General features: G+C 41.3%; 1 protein-coding gene across 4 annotated transcripts in view; it reads right to left on the reverse strand.

Moving 5' to 3' along the window:
* LOC110521502 (DNA-binding protein RFX2) overlaps nt 1-18,748 on the reverse strand; it is a 78,615-nt gene that overhangs the window by 27,086 nt on the left and 32,781 nt on the right. For all 4 annotated transcript variants that reach the window (XM_036968420.1, XM_036968418.1, XM_036968421.1 and 1 more), the window contains exons 3-4: nt 18,051-18,140; nt 17,509-17,591 (exon numbers count right to left, since the gene is read on the reverse strand). In XM_036968420.1, the coding sequence (XP_036824315.1) occupies nt 17,509-17,591; nt 18,051-18,140 (173 nt within the window). The remainder of the gene's footprint in view (nt 1-17,508; nt 17,592-18,050; nt 18,141-18,748) is intronic.

The following is an 18,748-nucleotide window of genomic DNA, read 5'->3' on the forward strand; positions in this document are numbered from 1 at the left end:
TCTGCACGCACTACCAATGGAAACTATCTAATGTTGAGACCTAAACGTTAAATTGGCCAATATACATTAGCCGATCTAATATACTAAGATCTAACAGCATCTAACAGTAAGACCTAAAAGTAAAACTGGTTGAAGTAATTGATCTAAAGTATATTAGTAGGAAGGGAGGCAAGAATTACTGGAGGCGCGCAAAATAGGTTTGACCATTCCACAAAAAGAGACACACACATAGATTGTGCAGGATCACAACTATAGTAATTGGATAACGGTAAACAGCACATACATAGATCTTAGATATCCATACACCTAGATTGAGAGAATATACTGTAGAACATAACTATAGTAATTGGATAGCGGTAAAAAGCACATACACATAGAAGAAGATGAGACAGAAAAAGGATTGGGCGGCTGTAAAAGGAGACGGGACCCCAGGTCAGGGGGCAGCGGTTGTTTTACAGTGGGCTGTAGATAGAGAGCAGAGAGAGAGAGAGCGGACAGACAGGAGTCAAATATTTATTGCTACTCTTGGGGAAAGAGCAGGAAAGATTTTAAAAAGAAAGGGAAAAAGTCGAGAAAGTCAAGAGAGGAAAGGAAAAGAGAAGATAAGGGGACAGACAGGGAAAAGAGAGAGAGAGGCAGAGACAATGAGGGAGCGAGAGTAAGGAGAATCCTCACTGGGGAAATGCTTGGACCTTTAAATTAGGGCTATTTTCTGGGAATGGTCTCGATAGTGCGTGCCTACAATACGGGAGACTCGGGTTCGCATCTCAGCCTGGGCACCACTAGACTAAAATTCATTCTGATTGTAATTCAACTATTGATAGGTTTTGCCTGGACAGATACGGTTGTTAGTGTTTGTTTAAGGTATAATCTGAACGTTTTAATAGCTTGTTTAGGTTAAATTGAAAGACTAATTCATTCAAACTAATAGCGAGGCGATTTCGATGGAATACGTTGTGTTGCCCAAATGATCTGCTGGAATAATGTATTGAGACTGGAGTCATATTTAAATTACTGAATCATAGATGAGACAGTTACCTAAACCTGATGAATTCTAAATAATAACGGAGAGATAATTGCGATAGAGTTGTGCCCATCGAAATGTGTTTTTATTCTTATGGATTGACTGATGTAGGTTATACATTTTGCCGATTTACATATTACACTTGAGGCTGAAACAATTCATAAGGGTGAAGCCGAAAGATGGGACAGTTGTAAAGTTTGGTTATAATCGTACGATAGTGTAAGGTAAGACAGAACGTTGTTGGAGGAGAGGTTGTATTTTTGTCCACTGGTAAGAAGAGAACAGTTAGTCGCGCTCACTGGGCTATATTTGGCTGTAAGAGAGGGAGGTCTGAATAGTTGAATCATAAAAATGTTGTGATAGTTCCCGGTTATTGATTTTTGGTTTGATTGTTTAGATAACACCAGTGCAATTGAACAGGAAGTTAAGGTATACTAACATTATAATCTTTCCATTACATGGAACCATGACAGGTCCGCAAAGTGGATTGCAGGTTGAGTAATTGTATTTTAAAGGGACGGTGACTGAATGGGATTTAATGTTGCAAAACAAGCTTGGAGGGCACGTTCAATTAAGTATAATGAACCATTGAGGAAATGTAAAACTAATGATTGGAGGGAGTACAATGGAATTATCATTAGGTTTTCTTTGTAGTCAACGTTTGGGTTCCTGAATCGGGGCACAAATATAGAATATTAGAAGTTTTATTTTCTGAGTTTTAATTAAACGTGAATTATTTTGATAAAGGAAATGTACTGGGAACCTGGGATACAACATGTAGAAAATGTTTGAGGGTTTTTCTTTAATTTGTCTAATATAGTATGGAACCCAACTGTAAAAGGGTGGTATAACCTTTGACCTCTATCATGGCTTTCCCTTGTGGTCTGATCAGCTTCGTGGGAGGGCCATTTGGATAATGAATTTAAGGTCATTTGTGATACTGATTTTAAGGTAAATTGAGTAATTGATAATTATGAATGAGTTTATAGTTCTTTGACATAGTGGTAATTTGAACCAATGAGAAGAAAGAAATGGCATAGCCTTGGATTAATGGTAGATTTATGTTAAGTATTTAGAACCTAATCCAGACCAACAGGACAGGGATATATGACATCTGTGGTGATTCAGAATTATTGAGAACATCGAGATAACCTTAATCAACCTATGTAATTACTTTAGAGCTGGCCACCATACAGGTAATTTTTCCAAAATCTATGAGTTGAGACAGTGAAACACTTAGCCAAAATTTGGAAACAACCCATATTTGATACTGACTGTTATGAGAAAGACAGACAGATAGGAGAAAGGTCAGACGGAGGAGCCCTCCCCGCACTGCGGAGACCTTGAAGGTTTGGGAGCAGAGAGGAGAAGGTGGGGAAGGGGGGCCAGGAAATATGCAAGATAGGAGTGACACAGAATGGGTAGAGAACAGTACCGAGTGGAGACAAACGTTTTTTAACTAAGGTGTTAAACACGGAAACATTGCCCAGAAATTATTCGGCACAACAGGCCGAAATAGTAGCATTGACTAGGGCCTGTGAAATAAGAAAGGAGAGAAAGGTTACTGTTTACATAGACAAGCACATATATATCTAAGACCATACAAAGCAGAATACTCTTAAAGTAGATAAGACACTTGACAGAGAATTGATACAGGATAGACATGAACGAACGCCCCAGGGAGAATTGGACATAAAGAGAATGAAAGGGGCGCTACTACATGATAATGTCTGACATAAGGATAATTTACTAATCTTACCTAAGTCATTGTTTAGATTTGCGGCAATATTGATACAGGGGTGGAGCCATGTATCAAAGGGGGGGATAGGATAGGACACTGTGGCCTATTGGATAATAATGAACATTTGTTTTTTTATAGCGTTCCCAACTTACTTGGCGGACACGATTATGGTAACTGAAATATTAGGTCAAGATATTATCCCTAGAATTGGTTTACTAGGGTCTAGTTCTTTAAATAATGGATGATATTCTAGCTAATCAGATAGAACAAATAGAATGACAGAGTTAGGTTCTAGCAGAACACACGAGAAGACTGTTTGTTAACCAAACCCGTATGTCCAAGATTTTATGCTCTACAGGTGAATTACAGGAGAAGGTGATTCACTCAATCTAGTCCCTGAGGAGAATAGACGGGAAGCAGCCCCGTTGGGAGGGGCAATACCAAGTCAAATACTCCTGGTGACAGCCTTCGCGGTGAGAATTGCTGAAGGAGCTACAGTGCCTTGCGAAAGTATTCGGCCCCCTTGAACTTTGCAACCTTTTGCCACATTTCAGGCTTCAAACATAAAGATATAAAACTGTATTTTTTTGTGAAGAATCAACAACAAGTGGGACACAATCATGAAGTGGAACGACATTTATTGGATATTTCAAACTTTTTTAACAAATCAAAAACTGAAAAATTGGGCGTGCAAAATTATTCAGCCCCTTTACTTTCAGTGCAGCAAACTCTCTCCAGAAGTTCAGTGAGGATCTCTGAATGATCCAATGTTGACCTAAATGACTAATGATGATAAATACAATCCACCTGTGTGTAATCAAGTCTCCGTATAAATGCACCTGCACTGTGATAGTCTCAGAGGTCCGTTAAAAGCGCAGAAAGCATCATGAAGAACAAGGAACACACCAGGCAGGTCCGAGATACTGTTGTGAAGCCGGATTTGGATACAAAAATATTTCCCAAGCTTTAAACATCCCAAGGAGCACTGTGCAAGCGATAATATTGAAATGGAAGGAGTATCAGACCACTGCAAATCTACCAAGACCTGGCTGTCACTCTAAACTTTCAGCTCATACAAGGAGAAGACTGATCAGAGATGCAGCCAAGAGGCCCATGATCACTCTGGATGAACTGCAGAGATCTACAGCTGAGGTGGGAGACTCTGTCCATAGGACAACAATCAGTCGTATATTGCACAAATCTGGCCTTTATGGAAGAGTGGCAAGAAGAAAGACATTTCTTAAAGATATCCATAAAAAGTGTTGTTTAAAGTTTGCCACAAGCCACCTGGGAGACACACCAAACATGTGGAAGAAGGTGCTCTGGTCAGATGAAACCAAAATTGAACTTTTTGGCAACAATGCAAAACGCTATGTTTGGCGTGAAAGCAACACAGCTCATCCCTCTGAACACACCATGCCCACTGTCAAACATGGTGGTGGCAGCATCATGGTTTGGGCCTGCTTTTCTTCAGCAGGGACAGGGAAGATGGTTAAAATTGATGGGAAGATGGATGGAGCCAAATACAGGACCATTCTGGAAGAATGGAGTCTGCAATGGAGATGATGGAGTCTGCAAAAGACCTGAGACTGGGACGGAGATTTGTCTTCCAACAAGACAATGATCCAAAACATAAAGCAAAATCTACAATGGAATGGTTAAAAAATAAACATATCCAGGTGTTAGAATGGCCAAGTCAAAGTCCAGACCTGAATCCAATCGAGAATCTGTGGAAAGAACTGAAAACTGTTGTTCACAAATGCTCTCCATCCAACCTCACTGAGCTCGAGCTGTTTTGCAAGGAGGAATGGGAAAAAATTTCAGTCTCTCGATGTGCAAAACTGATAGAGACATACCCCAAGCGACTTACAGCTGTAATCGCAGCAAAAGGTGGCGCTACAAAGTATTAACTTAAGGGGGCTGAATAATTTTGCACGCCCAATTTTTCAGTTTTTGATTTGTTAAAAAAGTTTGAAATATCCAATAAATGTCGTTCCACTTCATGATTGTGTCCCACTTGTTGTTGATTCTTCACAAAAAAATACAGTTTTATATCTTTATGTTTGAAGCCTGAAATGTGGCAAAAGGTCGCAAAGTTCAAGGGGGCCGAATACTTTCGCAAGGCACTGTACCTGGGTTCATATCACACATTGCAAAAGGGTTACAGGAGAAGACACACTGACACTGTCGAACAATCACAGTGTTAGGAGGAGAACCGAATTCCAATAAGGGTCAGGGGTTACCTCTCTAACGAAGATTCCTTGACCCCGCCCTGTCCGCGTTCATAGAAGTGAAAGTGTGGGCTGGCCTAGCTGAGGATATGTTCTCCGGGAAAGGGTGGGGCTTTACAGGAGTGCCGATTGGTTTGAGCTGTCTTATTGTGGGAGCAATATTCCTAAATACACCATGACCCATCCCGAGAATGCAGAAGGTGGTAATGTGACCCATAGTTAGACTATGAGGATATTGTATTAACCAAGCATAAGAGATCACTTGATCTGGATAAACAGGAAGTGAGAGTGGAGATTGGGAAGGATGCCTCAGTGGAGTTCTATGTAGACCAAATGGGGCATCTGACTCCTTGGCAGTCTAGGACTATGAGCCATTATGGAAGATATCTGTGCAGGTCCCCGTGTAGTTCATGGAAACAGGTCATAGCCTACACAGAGAGCGAGGGCTATATGAATCCGCTTATCCAGTATGGAAGAAGATGGAGTATAGTGAAGGTGTGGGTTTTTGACTGCAATCCAGAGTGAGAGAAGTATTGCATAAAGGTACGAATTACCATTAAAAACGTAAAGAAGGAGGATCTAGGGTTATGGTATGTAGGGTTTGATCAGGTTTCGGTTGACACCATAGAGCCATTCCGGGTAGAAGAGGTTAGTTAGGGCAGGTGTTAGCTCTATAGTCAGCCAGAATACAAGCAGAGCCTCTGACAAAACAGATAGTGATGGCAGAGTAGTCCAGAGCCAAGGGCCGGTGCGGATAGTGCAGACAAAAGATCTGAAGGAAGTGATTGAGGTGGAAACTGGTTATGGGGATTCTAACCTATAGTTAGAATGGATTCAGTATACAGCCAGATCAGTAGCGAAAGAAGAATGTTATGCCTGCGCCACAGCAAAACCTCAGGTGACAACCATTCCCTTTCCATTTGATGGAATTGATACACCCAGGGGAATGGCCTGTATGGTAAAGCTGTTCATGAAGGCAGGGAAGCCAGACAATGACAGTTGCATTGATCTGCATTATCTGTATCCCCATGTGCCCATTACATCCAGACTTCCCCCTTTCACAGTTACAGAACATTATTATTGCATGGCTCGCTACGTCATGGCTCACTACGTCACATTCTCTGCAATAGGATAGAGAATGTTACAACCGACAAGACAATGAGGGTCTTGACTGGCAGATGAAAAGGCCTAGAGCGGATGTCTGGTGGTTTGTGAAGGGGTGAGGCTGTGGCCTGACCCGCCTACCAATTGGACGGGTAGTTGTGCACTAGTGCAGTTAGGCATGCCCTTCACCCTTATCAAACACGAGGTGAAGAGAGAGAAGGAGTGCTCCGTCCGGATCTTTTGACAATAGAGTTTACATAGGATAGCATTGGATATGTTACTGGCTGAAAAGGGTGGTGGGTGTCATATTCGGAGCAGAATGTTGTTTTTTCATCACCGATAACACAGCTCCAGATGGATCAGTGACCAAGGCCCTGGCTGGTTTAACCACATTAGCTCACGAATTGGCAGAGAAATCTGGGGTAGATGACGCTCTAACAAATTGGTTTGATAGTATGTTTGGGAAATGGAAAAAATGTCATAATCACTGTGTTGTGGGCAACCTTCACCTGTATGAGTGTTTTGGTTCTGTTTGGATGTTGTTTGGTCCCCTGTGTGAAAGTTTTGCTATCAGGACTCTGGAGAGGTCAATGACGCAACAGATGGTGAGGTACGGACCGATTTCAAGCTCCGGCCTGTGTGATGACGAATACATTGTGTGCGTAGCAGGACATTGTGTGCGTCTGTTTGTGTGTATGTGTGTGCGTCTGTTTGTGTGTATGTGTGTACGTATGGTTGTGTGAATGTGTGGGCGTGAGAAGTCAGTATAAAATGAATTGCTTTGTTTTGTGCATGCCAGAATGTTCCCGTGAATAAACCTTTTGGACTATTTTAGCTGGGCCTCCGTCTGTTTCATTCGACCAGGATCTTACAAATTCTGGTTTGCAGACAGAGTAATATAATAAAATTGGGTTATGTACCTTGAGAACATAATTCTCTTATCACTAATGCCTTGTCGTTAAAACCACTTCAGCCTACTCTGATGTTTTTATCCTGCAATGTATCCAATGATTTATGAAAACTTTCTTGATAGGTCGATTTCCTCATTGTGGTTTTACAGATGTGTTTAATACGTTTTATGTACATACTTTATTAGAATATTTATGAAATGCACATTGCTATATTTGGTAACACATTTTTACTTGTCCTTGACTCGAACTGCATTCGATGCCCTGAACGGATGTGGGTGGAGCAATGTCCACATAAGGGTGCAAATTACAAACACTGCCAAAAGCAGTGACCGAAACGTAACGCTTAATAAAGAACAGTGATACTAGAAAGAGCAGTGTGCAGTTTTCTATTTTCTTTTATGTAAGCCTACCTTAGAATAACACATCATTCACAGAGAGTTATATAAATAGCACTTCCGGTTCGAATGGGAATATAGGGAAGCCCGGTAATTTCTTGCACTTTTGAAAAGAATAACATGCAAAGGTTGCAGAATCCAGGTGTGGAAAACTCTTAGAGACTTACCCAGAAAGACTCAGAACTGTAATCACTGCCAAAGGTGCTTCTACAAAGTATTGACTCAGGGGTGTAAATACTTATGTATATTAGATATTTAGACATTTCAATTTAAAAAAATGTTATCATTATGGGGTATTGTATATAGATGGGTGAGAAAAATATATATTTAATCCATTTTGAATTCAGGTTGTAACACAACAAAATGTGGAATAAGTCAAGGGGTATGAATACTTTCTGAAGGCACTTTGAACGTTACTGGAAACTTTAGAAGTTTACCAGTTAACTACCAGAATGTCTTTTAAGGATTTTATGTAATCTATCATAAAATATCGAGTGGCTCTTTTGGGTACTTCAGATTATCACAGGTGTCTGTAATTATCTCTGGCCCGCTGTGTGGCCTTATCACATGTAAAATATATGAAATAATTACATAAGATGATTTCAAAATTAAAAATAGAATGACAACATTATTCTAAATACAAACCATCAACTTAGTGAATACCATTGTTTTTATTTTACTATGTCAATATGTATTCGCTGTCGATGTTTGGGCGTCAAACTAGTGGCAGTTATGAAAAAAGTCAGTCGTTGGAAGAGTTGCATTATTTTCAATTAACTATGTCATTGTTGATTAGATGCCGTTTTCATTAATTAGGCTATTTTCTCTTGAAACATATGGCATATCTACTAGAAACTCATGGACACATTGATATCATAAATGTTTTAAAGTTATTTAAGTATAAAACACCAAAGTTACGATAGATTTCCAGTTAACCTTTTACTGCAGTGGGCTAAATCAAGGTCACACACAGTGTTCCTTGGTAGTCTTAAACAAATCTACTTTGAAACAAAAGTACACATTTCACACACATTTATGGTCTTAAAAAAAGAAGGAACCTGTACCATGTCTACACAGTGTTGAAATGTATTACATTTTGATTTTACACTTTATATACATCACAGAAGACTGAAATAAACAAAACCCTTTTGTATTTATTAGGGATCCCCATTATTCTCCCTGGGGTCTAAACACATTAAGGCACTTAGAAAAGATAAAAACAGTACATCACATATTATACAATGCAAAATACCACCATACAACGTTATTTAAATCTACATGTGTGTAGAGTGCTAGCGTTTGTGTGCGTATGCATGTGCCTGTACCTGTGTCTGTGTCTCTTCAGTCCCCGCTGTTCCACAAGGTGGATTTTTATCTGTTTTTTTTTCAATCTGATACTACTGCTTGTGTCAGTTACCTGATGTGCAATAGGGTTCCATGTAGTCAAAGCTCTATGTAATGCTGTGCACCTCCCATAGTCTGTTCTGGACTTGGGGATTGTGAAGAGACCTCTGACCTCTGTCTTGTGAGGTATGTATGTGTGCATTCAGTTTGTCAACACTTCTTACAAAAGAAGTAGTGATTAAGTCAATCTCTCCTCCAATTTGAGCCATGAGAGATTGACATGCATATCATTAATGTTAGCTCTCAGACGTGCTGCCCTGTTATGAGCCAATTGTAATTTTCCTAAGTCCCGCTGTGACACCAGACTACATGACTGAAGAGTAGTCCAGGTGAGGCAAGGCATGAACCTGCCTTGTTGATGGTGTTGTTTTTTAAATTTGTATTATTTTAATTTTATTTTAAATTTTACCCCCTTTTTCTCCCCAATTTCGTGGTATCCAATTGTTAGTAGCTACTATCTTGTCTCATCGCTACAACTCCCGTACGGGCTAGGGAGAGACGAAGGTCGAAAGTCCTCCGAATCCCAACCCAACCAAGCCGCACTGCTTCTTAACACAGCGCGCATCCAACCCGGAAGCCAACCGCACCAATGTGCCGGAGGAAACACAGTGCACCTGCCATCGTTTGACATGTTTCTATGAACTTTACGGATACAATTTGGATTTTTTTGTCTGCCTGTTTAGACTGCTTTTGAGCCTGTGGATTACTGAAGAAAACGCGCAAACAAAGCAGAGGTTTTTGGATATAAAGAGACTTTATCAAACAAAAGGAACATTTATTGAGTAAATGAATGTCTTCTGAGTGCCACCATATGAAGATCATGGTAAGGGATTCATTGTATCTCTATTTCTGACTTGTGTAACTCTTCTACTTGGCTGGTTACTGTTTGTAAGGACTTGTCTGCTGGGCTATGTTCTCAAATAATCGTAAGGTATGCTTTCGCCGTAAAGCATTTTTTAAATCTGACACCGTGGTTGGATTCACAAGAAGTTCATCTTTAAATCTATGTAAAATATGTTTTGTTTTCTGAATTTTTATAATGAGTATTTCTGTATTTGAATGTGGCGCTCTCACTGGATGTTGGCCAGGTGGGACGCTAGCGTCCCACATACCCTAGGGAGGTTAATCAACAGTGTAGTTCAAGAAGAAGAAAATATTTACCAAGTAGGTTAAAATAAAAAGTTAATAATAAAAAGTAACACAACACTATATACAGGGGGCACCGGTACCGAGTCAGTGTGCAGGGGTACAGGCTAGTTGAGGTAATCTATACATGTAGGTGGGGACGAAGTGACTATGCATAGGTAACAAACAAACAGCGAGTAGCAGCAGTATACAAGGGGGGGGGGGGTCAATGTAAATTGTCCGGTGAGGATTTTTATGAATTGTTCAGGAGTAGTGGCTTGGGGTAGAAGCTGTTGAGGAGCCTTTTAGTCCTAGACTTGGCAAGATATAATTGGATGTGTAGTGTAAGCATTTGTTGCAGGCATGTCATGCCTAAATTTGCTAATCTTGCCAATGTAAAAAATAATTAAAGTAGTTGGCAATATCAGTGGGTTTTGTGATGAGTCATCTGATTCAATGAATGATGGAGCGGAGTTTGCCTGTTTGCCCAAAATTTAATTTAAGGTGCTCCAAAGCTTTTTACTATCATTCTATATATAATTTATCTTTGTTTCATAGCATAGTTTCTTCTTTTTATACAGTTTAGTCACATGATTTCTCAATTTGTAGTACTTTTGTCAATCGGTTGTGCTGCCAGACTTATTTCACATAGAAACACCGGATTTTCGGCAGGTTTATTGAAATAATGTTTAATAATTATGAAAATATTAATAACATTCCACCCATGAGGCCACTAGAGGGGAATTTGGTAATTTGACTGCAGGAAATTGTTTTATTTAATTAACAGAATTACTGAAGATTCCAGTAACTTTGGTAAATTACCGGTATCTTTGCAACCCTAATTACACATATAGGATGGTGATGTAGAGGTGAATCCAGGCTCTGCAGTGCCTATCAGTGCCTCTCATTTGTTGACTTCTGTAACCGTAAAAGCCTTGGTTTCATGCATGTTAACATTAGAAGGCTCCTCCCTAAGTTTGTTTGCTTTAGGACATTCTGCCACCCCGGATGTCCTAGCCGTGTCTGAATCCTGGCTTAGGAAGACCACCAAACACCCTGAAATTTCCATCCCTAACTATAACATTCTCCGACGAGATAGAACTGTCAAAGGGGGTGAAGTTGCAATCTACTGCAGCGATAGCCTGCAGAGTTCTGTCTTACTATCCAGGTCTGTACCCAAACAATTAGAGTTTCTACTTTTAAAAATCCACCTTTCCAGAAACAAGTCTCTCACCATTGCCGCTTGCCGCTCTCACCGTTACCACCCTCTGTCCCCGCTATGTCCTGGACACCATATGTGAATTGATTGCCCCCCCATCTATCTTCAGAGCTTGTGCTGCTAGGTGACCTAAACTGGGACATGCTTAACACCCCAGCCATCCTACAATCTAAGCTTGATGCCCTCAATCTCACACAAATCATCAATGAACCTGCCAGGTACAACCCCAAATCCGTAAACACGGGCACCCTCATAGATATCATCCTAACCAACTTGCCCTCCAAATACACCTCTGCTGTTTTCAACCAAGATCTCAGCGATCACTGCCTCATTGCCTGCATCCGTAATGAGTCTGCGGTCAAACGACCACCCCTCATCACAGTCAAACGCTCCCTAAATACTTCAGCGAGCAGGCCTTTCTAATCGACCTGGCCCGGGTCTCCTGGAAGGATACTGACCTCAGCCCGTCAGTAGAGGATGCCTGGTTATTCTTTAAAAAGTGCCTTCCTCACCATTTTAAATAAGAATGCCCCATTCAAAAAATGTAGAACCAGGAACAGATATAGCCCTTGGTTCACTCCAGACCTGACTGACCAGCACAAAACATCCTGTGGCATACTGCATTAGCATCGATTAGCCCCCGTGATATGCAACTTTTCAGGGAAGTTAGGAACCAATATACACAGGCAGTTAGGAAAGCTAAGGCTAGCTTTTTCAAACAGAAATTTGCATCCTGTGGCACAAACTCAAAAAAGTTCTGGGACACTGTAAAGTCCATGGAGAATAAGAGCACCTCCTCCCAGCTGCCCACTGCACTGAGGATAGGAAACATTGTCACAACCGATAAATCCACTATAATTGAGAATTTCAATCATTTTCCTACGGCTGGCCATGCTTTCCGCCTGGCTACCCCTACCCCAGTCAACTGCCCTGCACACCCCACAGCAACTTGCTCCCCATTTCTCCTTCACCCAAATCCAGATAGCTGATGTTCTGAAAGAGCTGCAAAATCTGGACCCCTACAAATCAACCAGGCTAGACAATCTGGACCCTCTCTTTCTAAAATGATCTGCCGAAATTGTTGCAACCCCTACTACTAGCCTGTTCAAACTCGATTTCATATTGTCTGTGATTCCCAAAGATTGGAAAGCTGCCGCGATCGTCCCCCTCTTCAAAGGGGGAGACACTCTAGATCCAAACTACAGACCTATATCTATCCTACCCTACCTTTCTAAGGTCTTCGAAAGCCATGTTAACAAACAGATTACCGACCATTTCGAATCCCACCGTACCTTCTCCGCTATGCAATCTGGTTTCAGAGCTGGTCATGGGTGCACCTCGGCCATGCTCAAGGTCCTAAACAATATCATAACCGCCATCGATAAGAGACATTACTGTGCAGCCGTATTCATTGACCTGGCCAAGGCTTTCGACTCATGTCAGTCACCACATTCTAATCGGCAGACTCAACAGCCTTGGTTTATCAAATGATTGCCTCGCCTGGTTCACCAACTACTTCTCTGATAGAGTTCAGTTTGTCAAATCGGAGGGCCTGTTGTCGAAACCTTTGGCAGTCTCTGTGGGGGTGCCACAGGGTTCAATTCTTGGGCCGACTCTCTTCTCTGTATACATCAATGATGTCGCTCTTTCTGGTGGTGATTCTCTGATCCACCTCTACGCAGACGACACCATTCTGTATACTTCTGACACTTCTTTGGAAATTGTGTTGACTAACCTCCAGATGAGTTTCAATGCCATACAACACTCCTTCCGTGGCCTCCAACTGCTCTTAAATGCAAGTAAAACTAAATGCATGCTCTTCAACCGATCGCTGCCCGCACCTGCCCGCCCGTCCAGCATCTGACTTAGAATATGTGGACAACTACAAATACCTAGGTGTCTGACTAGACTGTAAACCCTCCTTCCAGACTCACATTAAGCATCTCCACTCCAAAGTTAAATCTAGAATTGGCTTCCTATTTCGCAACAAAGCATCCTTCACTCATGCTGCCAAACATACCCAAGTAAAACTGACCATCCTACCGATCCTCGACTTCGGCGATGTCATTTACAAAATAGCCTCCAACACTCTACTTAACAAATTGGATGCAGTCTATCACAGTGCCATCTGTTTTGTCACCAAAGCCCCATATACTACCCACTACTGCGACCTGTACACTCTCGTTGGCTGGCCCTCGCTTCATACTCGTCGCCAAACCCACTGGCTCCAGGTCATCTACAAGTCTTTGCTAGGTAAAGCCCCGCCTTATCTCAGCTCACTGGTCACCATAGCAGCACCCACCTGTAGCACGCGCTCCAGCAAGTATATCTCACTGGTCACCCCCAAAGCCAATTCCTCATTTGGCTACCTTTCCTTCCAGTTCTCTGCTGCCAATGACTGGAACGAACTGCAAAAATCACTGAAGCTGGAGACTCATATCTCCCTCACTAGCTTTAAGCACCAGATGTCAGAGCAGCTCACAGATCACTGCACCTGTACATAGCCCATCTGTAAATAGCCCATCCAACTACCTCATCCCAATACTGTATTTATTTATTTATCTTGCTATTTTGCAGCTCAGTATCTCTACTTGCACATTCATCTTCTGCACATCCATTCACTCCCGTGTTAAATTGGTATATTGTAATTACTTCGCCACCATGGCCTATTTATTGCCTTACCTCCCTTATCTTACCTCATTTGCACACACTGTATATATACTTTTTCTACTGTATTATTGACTGTATGCTTGTTTATTCCATGTGTAACTCTGTGTTGTTGTATGTGTCGAACTGCTTTGCTTTATCTTCGCCAGGTCGCAGTTGTAAATGAGAACTTGTTCTCAACTAGCCTACCTGGTTAAATAAAGGTGGAAAAATAATTATATATATATATATATATATACACAGTGGGGCAAAAAAGTATTTATTCAGCCCCCAATTGTGCAAGTTCTCCCACTTAAAAAGATGAGAGGCCTGTAATTTTCATCATAGGTACACTTCAACTATGACAGACAAAATGAGAAAAAAAATCCAGAAAATCACATTGTAGGATTTTTTATGAATTTATTTGCAAATTATGGTGGAAAATAAGTATTTGGTCAATAACAAAAGTTTATCTCAATACTTTGTTATATACCCTTTGTTGGCAATGACAGAGGTCAAACGTTTTCTGTAAGTCTTCACAAGGTTTTCACACACTGTTGCTGGTATTTTGGCCCATTCATCCATGCAGATCTCCTCTAGAGCAGTGATGTTTTGGGGATGTTGCTGGGCAACACGGACTTGCAACTCCCTCCAAAGATTTTCTATGGGGTTGAGATCTGGAGACTGGCTAGGCCACTCCAGGACCTTGAAATGCTTCTTACGAAGCCACTCCTTCGTTGCCCGGGCGGTGTGTTTGGGATCATTGTCATGCTGAAAGACCCAGCCACGTTTCATCTTCAATGCCCTTGCTGATGGAAGGAGGTTTTCAATCAAAATCTCACGATACATGGCTCCATTCATTCTTTCCTTTACACGGATCAGTCGTCCTGGTCCCTTTGCAGAAAAACAGACCCAAAGCATGATGTTTCCACCCCCATGCTTCACAGTAGGTATGGTGTTCTTTGGATGCAACGCAGCATTCTTTGTCCTCCAAACACGACGAGTTGAGTTTTTACCAAAAAGTTATATTTTGGTTTCATCTGACCATATGAAATTCTCTCAATCTTCTTCTGGATCATCCAAATGCTCTCTAGCAAACTTCAGACGGGCCTGGACATGTACTGGCTTAAGCAGGGGGACATGTCTGGCACTGCAGGATTTGAGTCCCTGGCGGCGTAGTGTGTTACTGATGGTAGGCTTTGTTACTTTGGTCCCAGCTCTCTGCAGGTCATTCACTAGGTGTGGTTCTGGGATTTTTGCTCACCGTTCTTGTGATAATTTTGACCCCACGAGGTGAAATCTTGCGTGGAGCCCCAGATCGAGGGAGATTATCAGTGGTCTTGTATGTCTTCCATTTCCTAATAATTGCTCCCACAGTTGATTTCTTCAAACCAAGCTGCTTTCCTATTGCAGATTCAGTCTTCCCAGCCTGGTACAGGTCTACAATTTTGTTTCTGGTGTCCTTTGACAGCTCTTTGGTCTTGGCCATAGTGGAGTTTGGAGTGTGACTGTTTGAGCTTGTGGACAGGTGTCTTTTATACTGATAACAAGTTCAAACAGGTGCCATTAATACAGGTAACGAGTGGAGGACAGAGGAGCCTCTTAAAGAAGAAGTTACAGGTATGTGAGAGCCAGAAATCTTGCTTGTTTGTAGGTGGCCAAATACTTATTTTCCACCATAATTTGCAAATAAATTCATAAAAACTCCTACAATGTGATTTTCTGGATTTTTCCCCCTAATTTTGTCTGTCATATTTGGAGTGTACCTATGATGAAAATTACAGGCCTCTCTGATATTTTTAAGTGGGAGAACTTGCACAATTGGTGGCTGACTGAAATACTTTTTTGCCTCACTATATATATATATATATATATACACATACATACATACATTCATACATACATACAGTGCCTTGCGAAAGTAGTCGGCCCCCTTGAACTTTGCGACCTTTTGCCACATTTCAGGCTTCAAACATAAAGATATAAAACTGTATTTTTTTGTGAAGAATCAACAACAAGTGGGACACATTCATGAAGTGGAACGACATTTATTGGATATTTCAAACTTTTTTAACAAATCAAAAACTGAAAAATTGGGCGTGCAAAATTATTCAGCCCCCTTAAGTTAATACTTTGTAGCGCCACCTTTTGCTGCGATTACTGCTGTAAGTCGCTTGGGGTATGTCTCTATCAGTTTTGCACATCGAGAGACTGACATTTTTTCCCATTCCTCCTTGCAAAACAGCTCGAGCTCAGTGAGGTTGGATGGAGAGCATTTGTGAACAGCAGTTTTCAGTTCTTTCCACAGATTCTCGATTGGATTCAGGTCTGGACTTTGACTTGGCCATTCTAACACCTGGATATGTTTATTTTTGAACCATTCCATTGTAGACTTTGCTTTATGTTTTGGATTATTGTCTTGTTGGAAGACAAATCTCCGTCCCAGTCTCAGGTCTTTTGCAGACTCCATCAGGTTTTCTTCCAGAATGGTCCTGTATTTGGCTCCATCCATCTTCCCATCAATTTTAACCATCTTCCCTGTCCCTGCTGAAGAAAAGCAGGCCCAAACCATGATGCTGCCACCACCATGTTTGACAGTGGGTATGGTGTGTTCAGGGTGATGAGCTGTGTTGCTTTTACGCCAAACTGCCTGCCTTTTTGTTGCCAAAAAGTTCAATTTTGGTTTCATCTGACCAGAGCACCTTCTTCCACATGTTTGGTGTGTCTCCCAGGTGGATTGTGGCAAACTTTAAACAACACTTTTTATGGATATCTTTAAGAAATGGCTTTCTTCTTGCCACTCTTCCATAAAGGCCAGATTTGTGCAATATACAACTGATTGTTGTCCTATGGACAGAGTCTCCCACCTCAGCTGTAGATCTCTGCAGTTCATCGAGAGTGACCATGGGCCTCTTGGCTGCATCTCTGATCAGTCTTCTCCTTGTATGAGCTGAAAGTTTAGAGGGACGGCCAGGTCTTGGTAGATTTGCAGTGGTCTGATACTCCTTCCATTTCAATATTATCGCTTGCACAGTGCTCCTTGGGATGTTTAAAGCTTGGGAAATCTTTTTGTATCCAAATCCGGCTTTAAACTTCTTCACAACAGTATCTCGGACCTGCCTGGTGTGTTCCTTGTTCTTCATGATGCTCTCTGCGCTTTTAATGAACCTCTGAGACTATCACAGTGCAGGTGCATTTATACGGAGACTTGATTACACACAGGTGGATTGTATTTATCATCATTAGTCATTTAGGTCAACATTGGATCATTCAGAGATCCTCACTGAACTTCTGGAGAGAGTTTGCTGCGCTGAAAGTAAAGGGGCTGAATAATTTTGCACGCTCAATTTTTCAGTTTTGATTTGTTAAAAAAGTTTGAAATATCCAATAAATGTCGTTCCACTTCATGATTGTGTCCCACTTGTTGTTGATTCTTCACAAAAAAATACAGTTTTATATCTTTATGTTTGAAGCCTGAAATGTGGCAAAAGGTCGCAAAGTTCAAGGGGGCCGAATACTTTCGCAAGGCACTGTACATACATACATACATACATACATACATACATACATACATATATATATATATATATATACACACAATCTCACATTAAATGTTCTATTAGCTTTAATGGTTTTCTATTTAGAATAATTTTAAAGGCGCCTGGAACACGTTCCTTTGCCTTAAATGAAGAGCACTGCAGTACTTACATGGTTCCATTAGTGTAAACTGCCTCTCCCCCCTCTCCTACATATTGAACCTGGGAGGGGTAAACATGCTGGACCTGCTGAACCTATTGAGAGAGAGAAACCAATGAATCAACCTTGAAGCACTATTATCAAGAGAGAGTATCCACCTCTAGGCTGTTTCTCATTCCTTGACATTAGATAGGATATCTATGCTTGTTATGAATCAGAAGAAACTTCAATGTAAATCATGTCTTCCATAATCATAATCTTGGTCATATCTTAACGCAGTGCTGTCAGTAGGTGGCAGTGAGTCCAAAGTGTCAAACTGAGAAAAGATAAAAATCCCTGCTGAGCAATTGAAGCACATATAATTGAGATCTAACATCAATTCTATCAGTTAGAAACCCATACCATTCCAAAGCAAGAACACTTACAATACAGTGGAGAATGTAATCTGACTCTATATGTCTGATGCTACTGTGAATGGAGCCATGGTCTGAAGCTAGACTGACTGAGTGTCCTGGGGGCTGGGGAGAAGGAATAAGGGGTGATGAGGAGTGTACCTGCTGAGGGACCTGTTGCACCCGAGGGACTGACAGCTGCTGCACCTGCGCTCCCTTCTGGGCCGAACCTGTGGCCTGAACCAGCACCCTCTGGAGGGAGAGGAAACGCACAATTATTGGTAAGCACATAAAATGCCCACACACAGACACACACTATATCTATTTACACACAAAAAATAAAAATACAATCCCTAAGCCCTTAATGAACACCAGAGAATCACGGAACAGGGGATTTGACTGGATTTTCTACATTACTTTTGGTATAATCTCCTTCCTTATGTGCATTGTGGCTTGTGCCTTTCTTCTGTAAACTTCAACACAAATATGAAATGATTGCTGGTGGGAAAGATGATGCTATTCAGCAGCAGTGCAGCTTACCAGCCAACCCATTTTTGTCTTGGTCCATTCTAGGCTTTTAGTAATTACAGGCAACCTGCAATGTAGGTTTATTTGGGGCGAGTGTTTTTCTTTGGCGGTCGCAGATGACTACTGCTGGTTTCCCTCTTTAGGGGAGTGTTAAGGGAGATGTGTTCATAACAACAAAAATAAATGCCATTTGCTTTCTCTAAAAGCCTGAGATATGTCATAGGCGGTGTAGTATAGGCCTTAAGGTCAGAACTGTCTTTTCTCAAGCATAGCCAGCTGTCAAGGCAAATATGATGCCCTATCCAAAAATATTAACATAAGGATATTTAACT

The sequence above is a fragment of the Oncorhynchus mykiss genome, chromosome 30 (assembly GCF_013265735.2).
Source record: "Oncorhynchus mykiss isolate Arlee chromosome 30, USDA_OmykA_1.1, whole genome shotgun sequence".
Classification (NCBI taxonomy): Eukaryota; Metazoa; Chordata; class Actinopteri; order Salmoniformes; family Salmonidae; genus Oncorhynchus; species Oncorhynchus mykiss.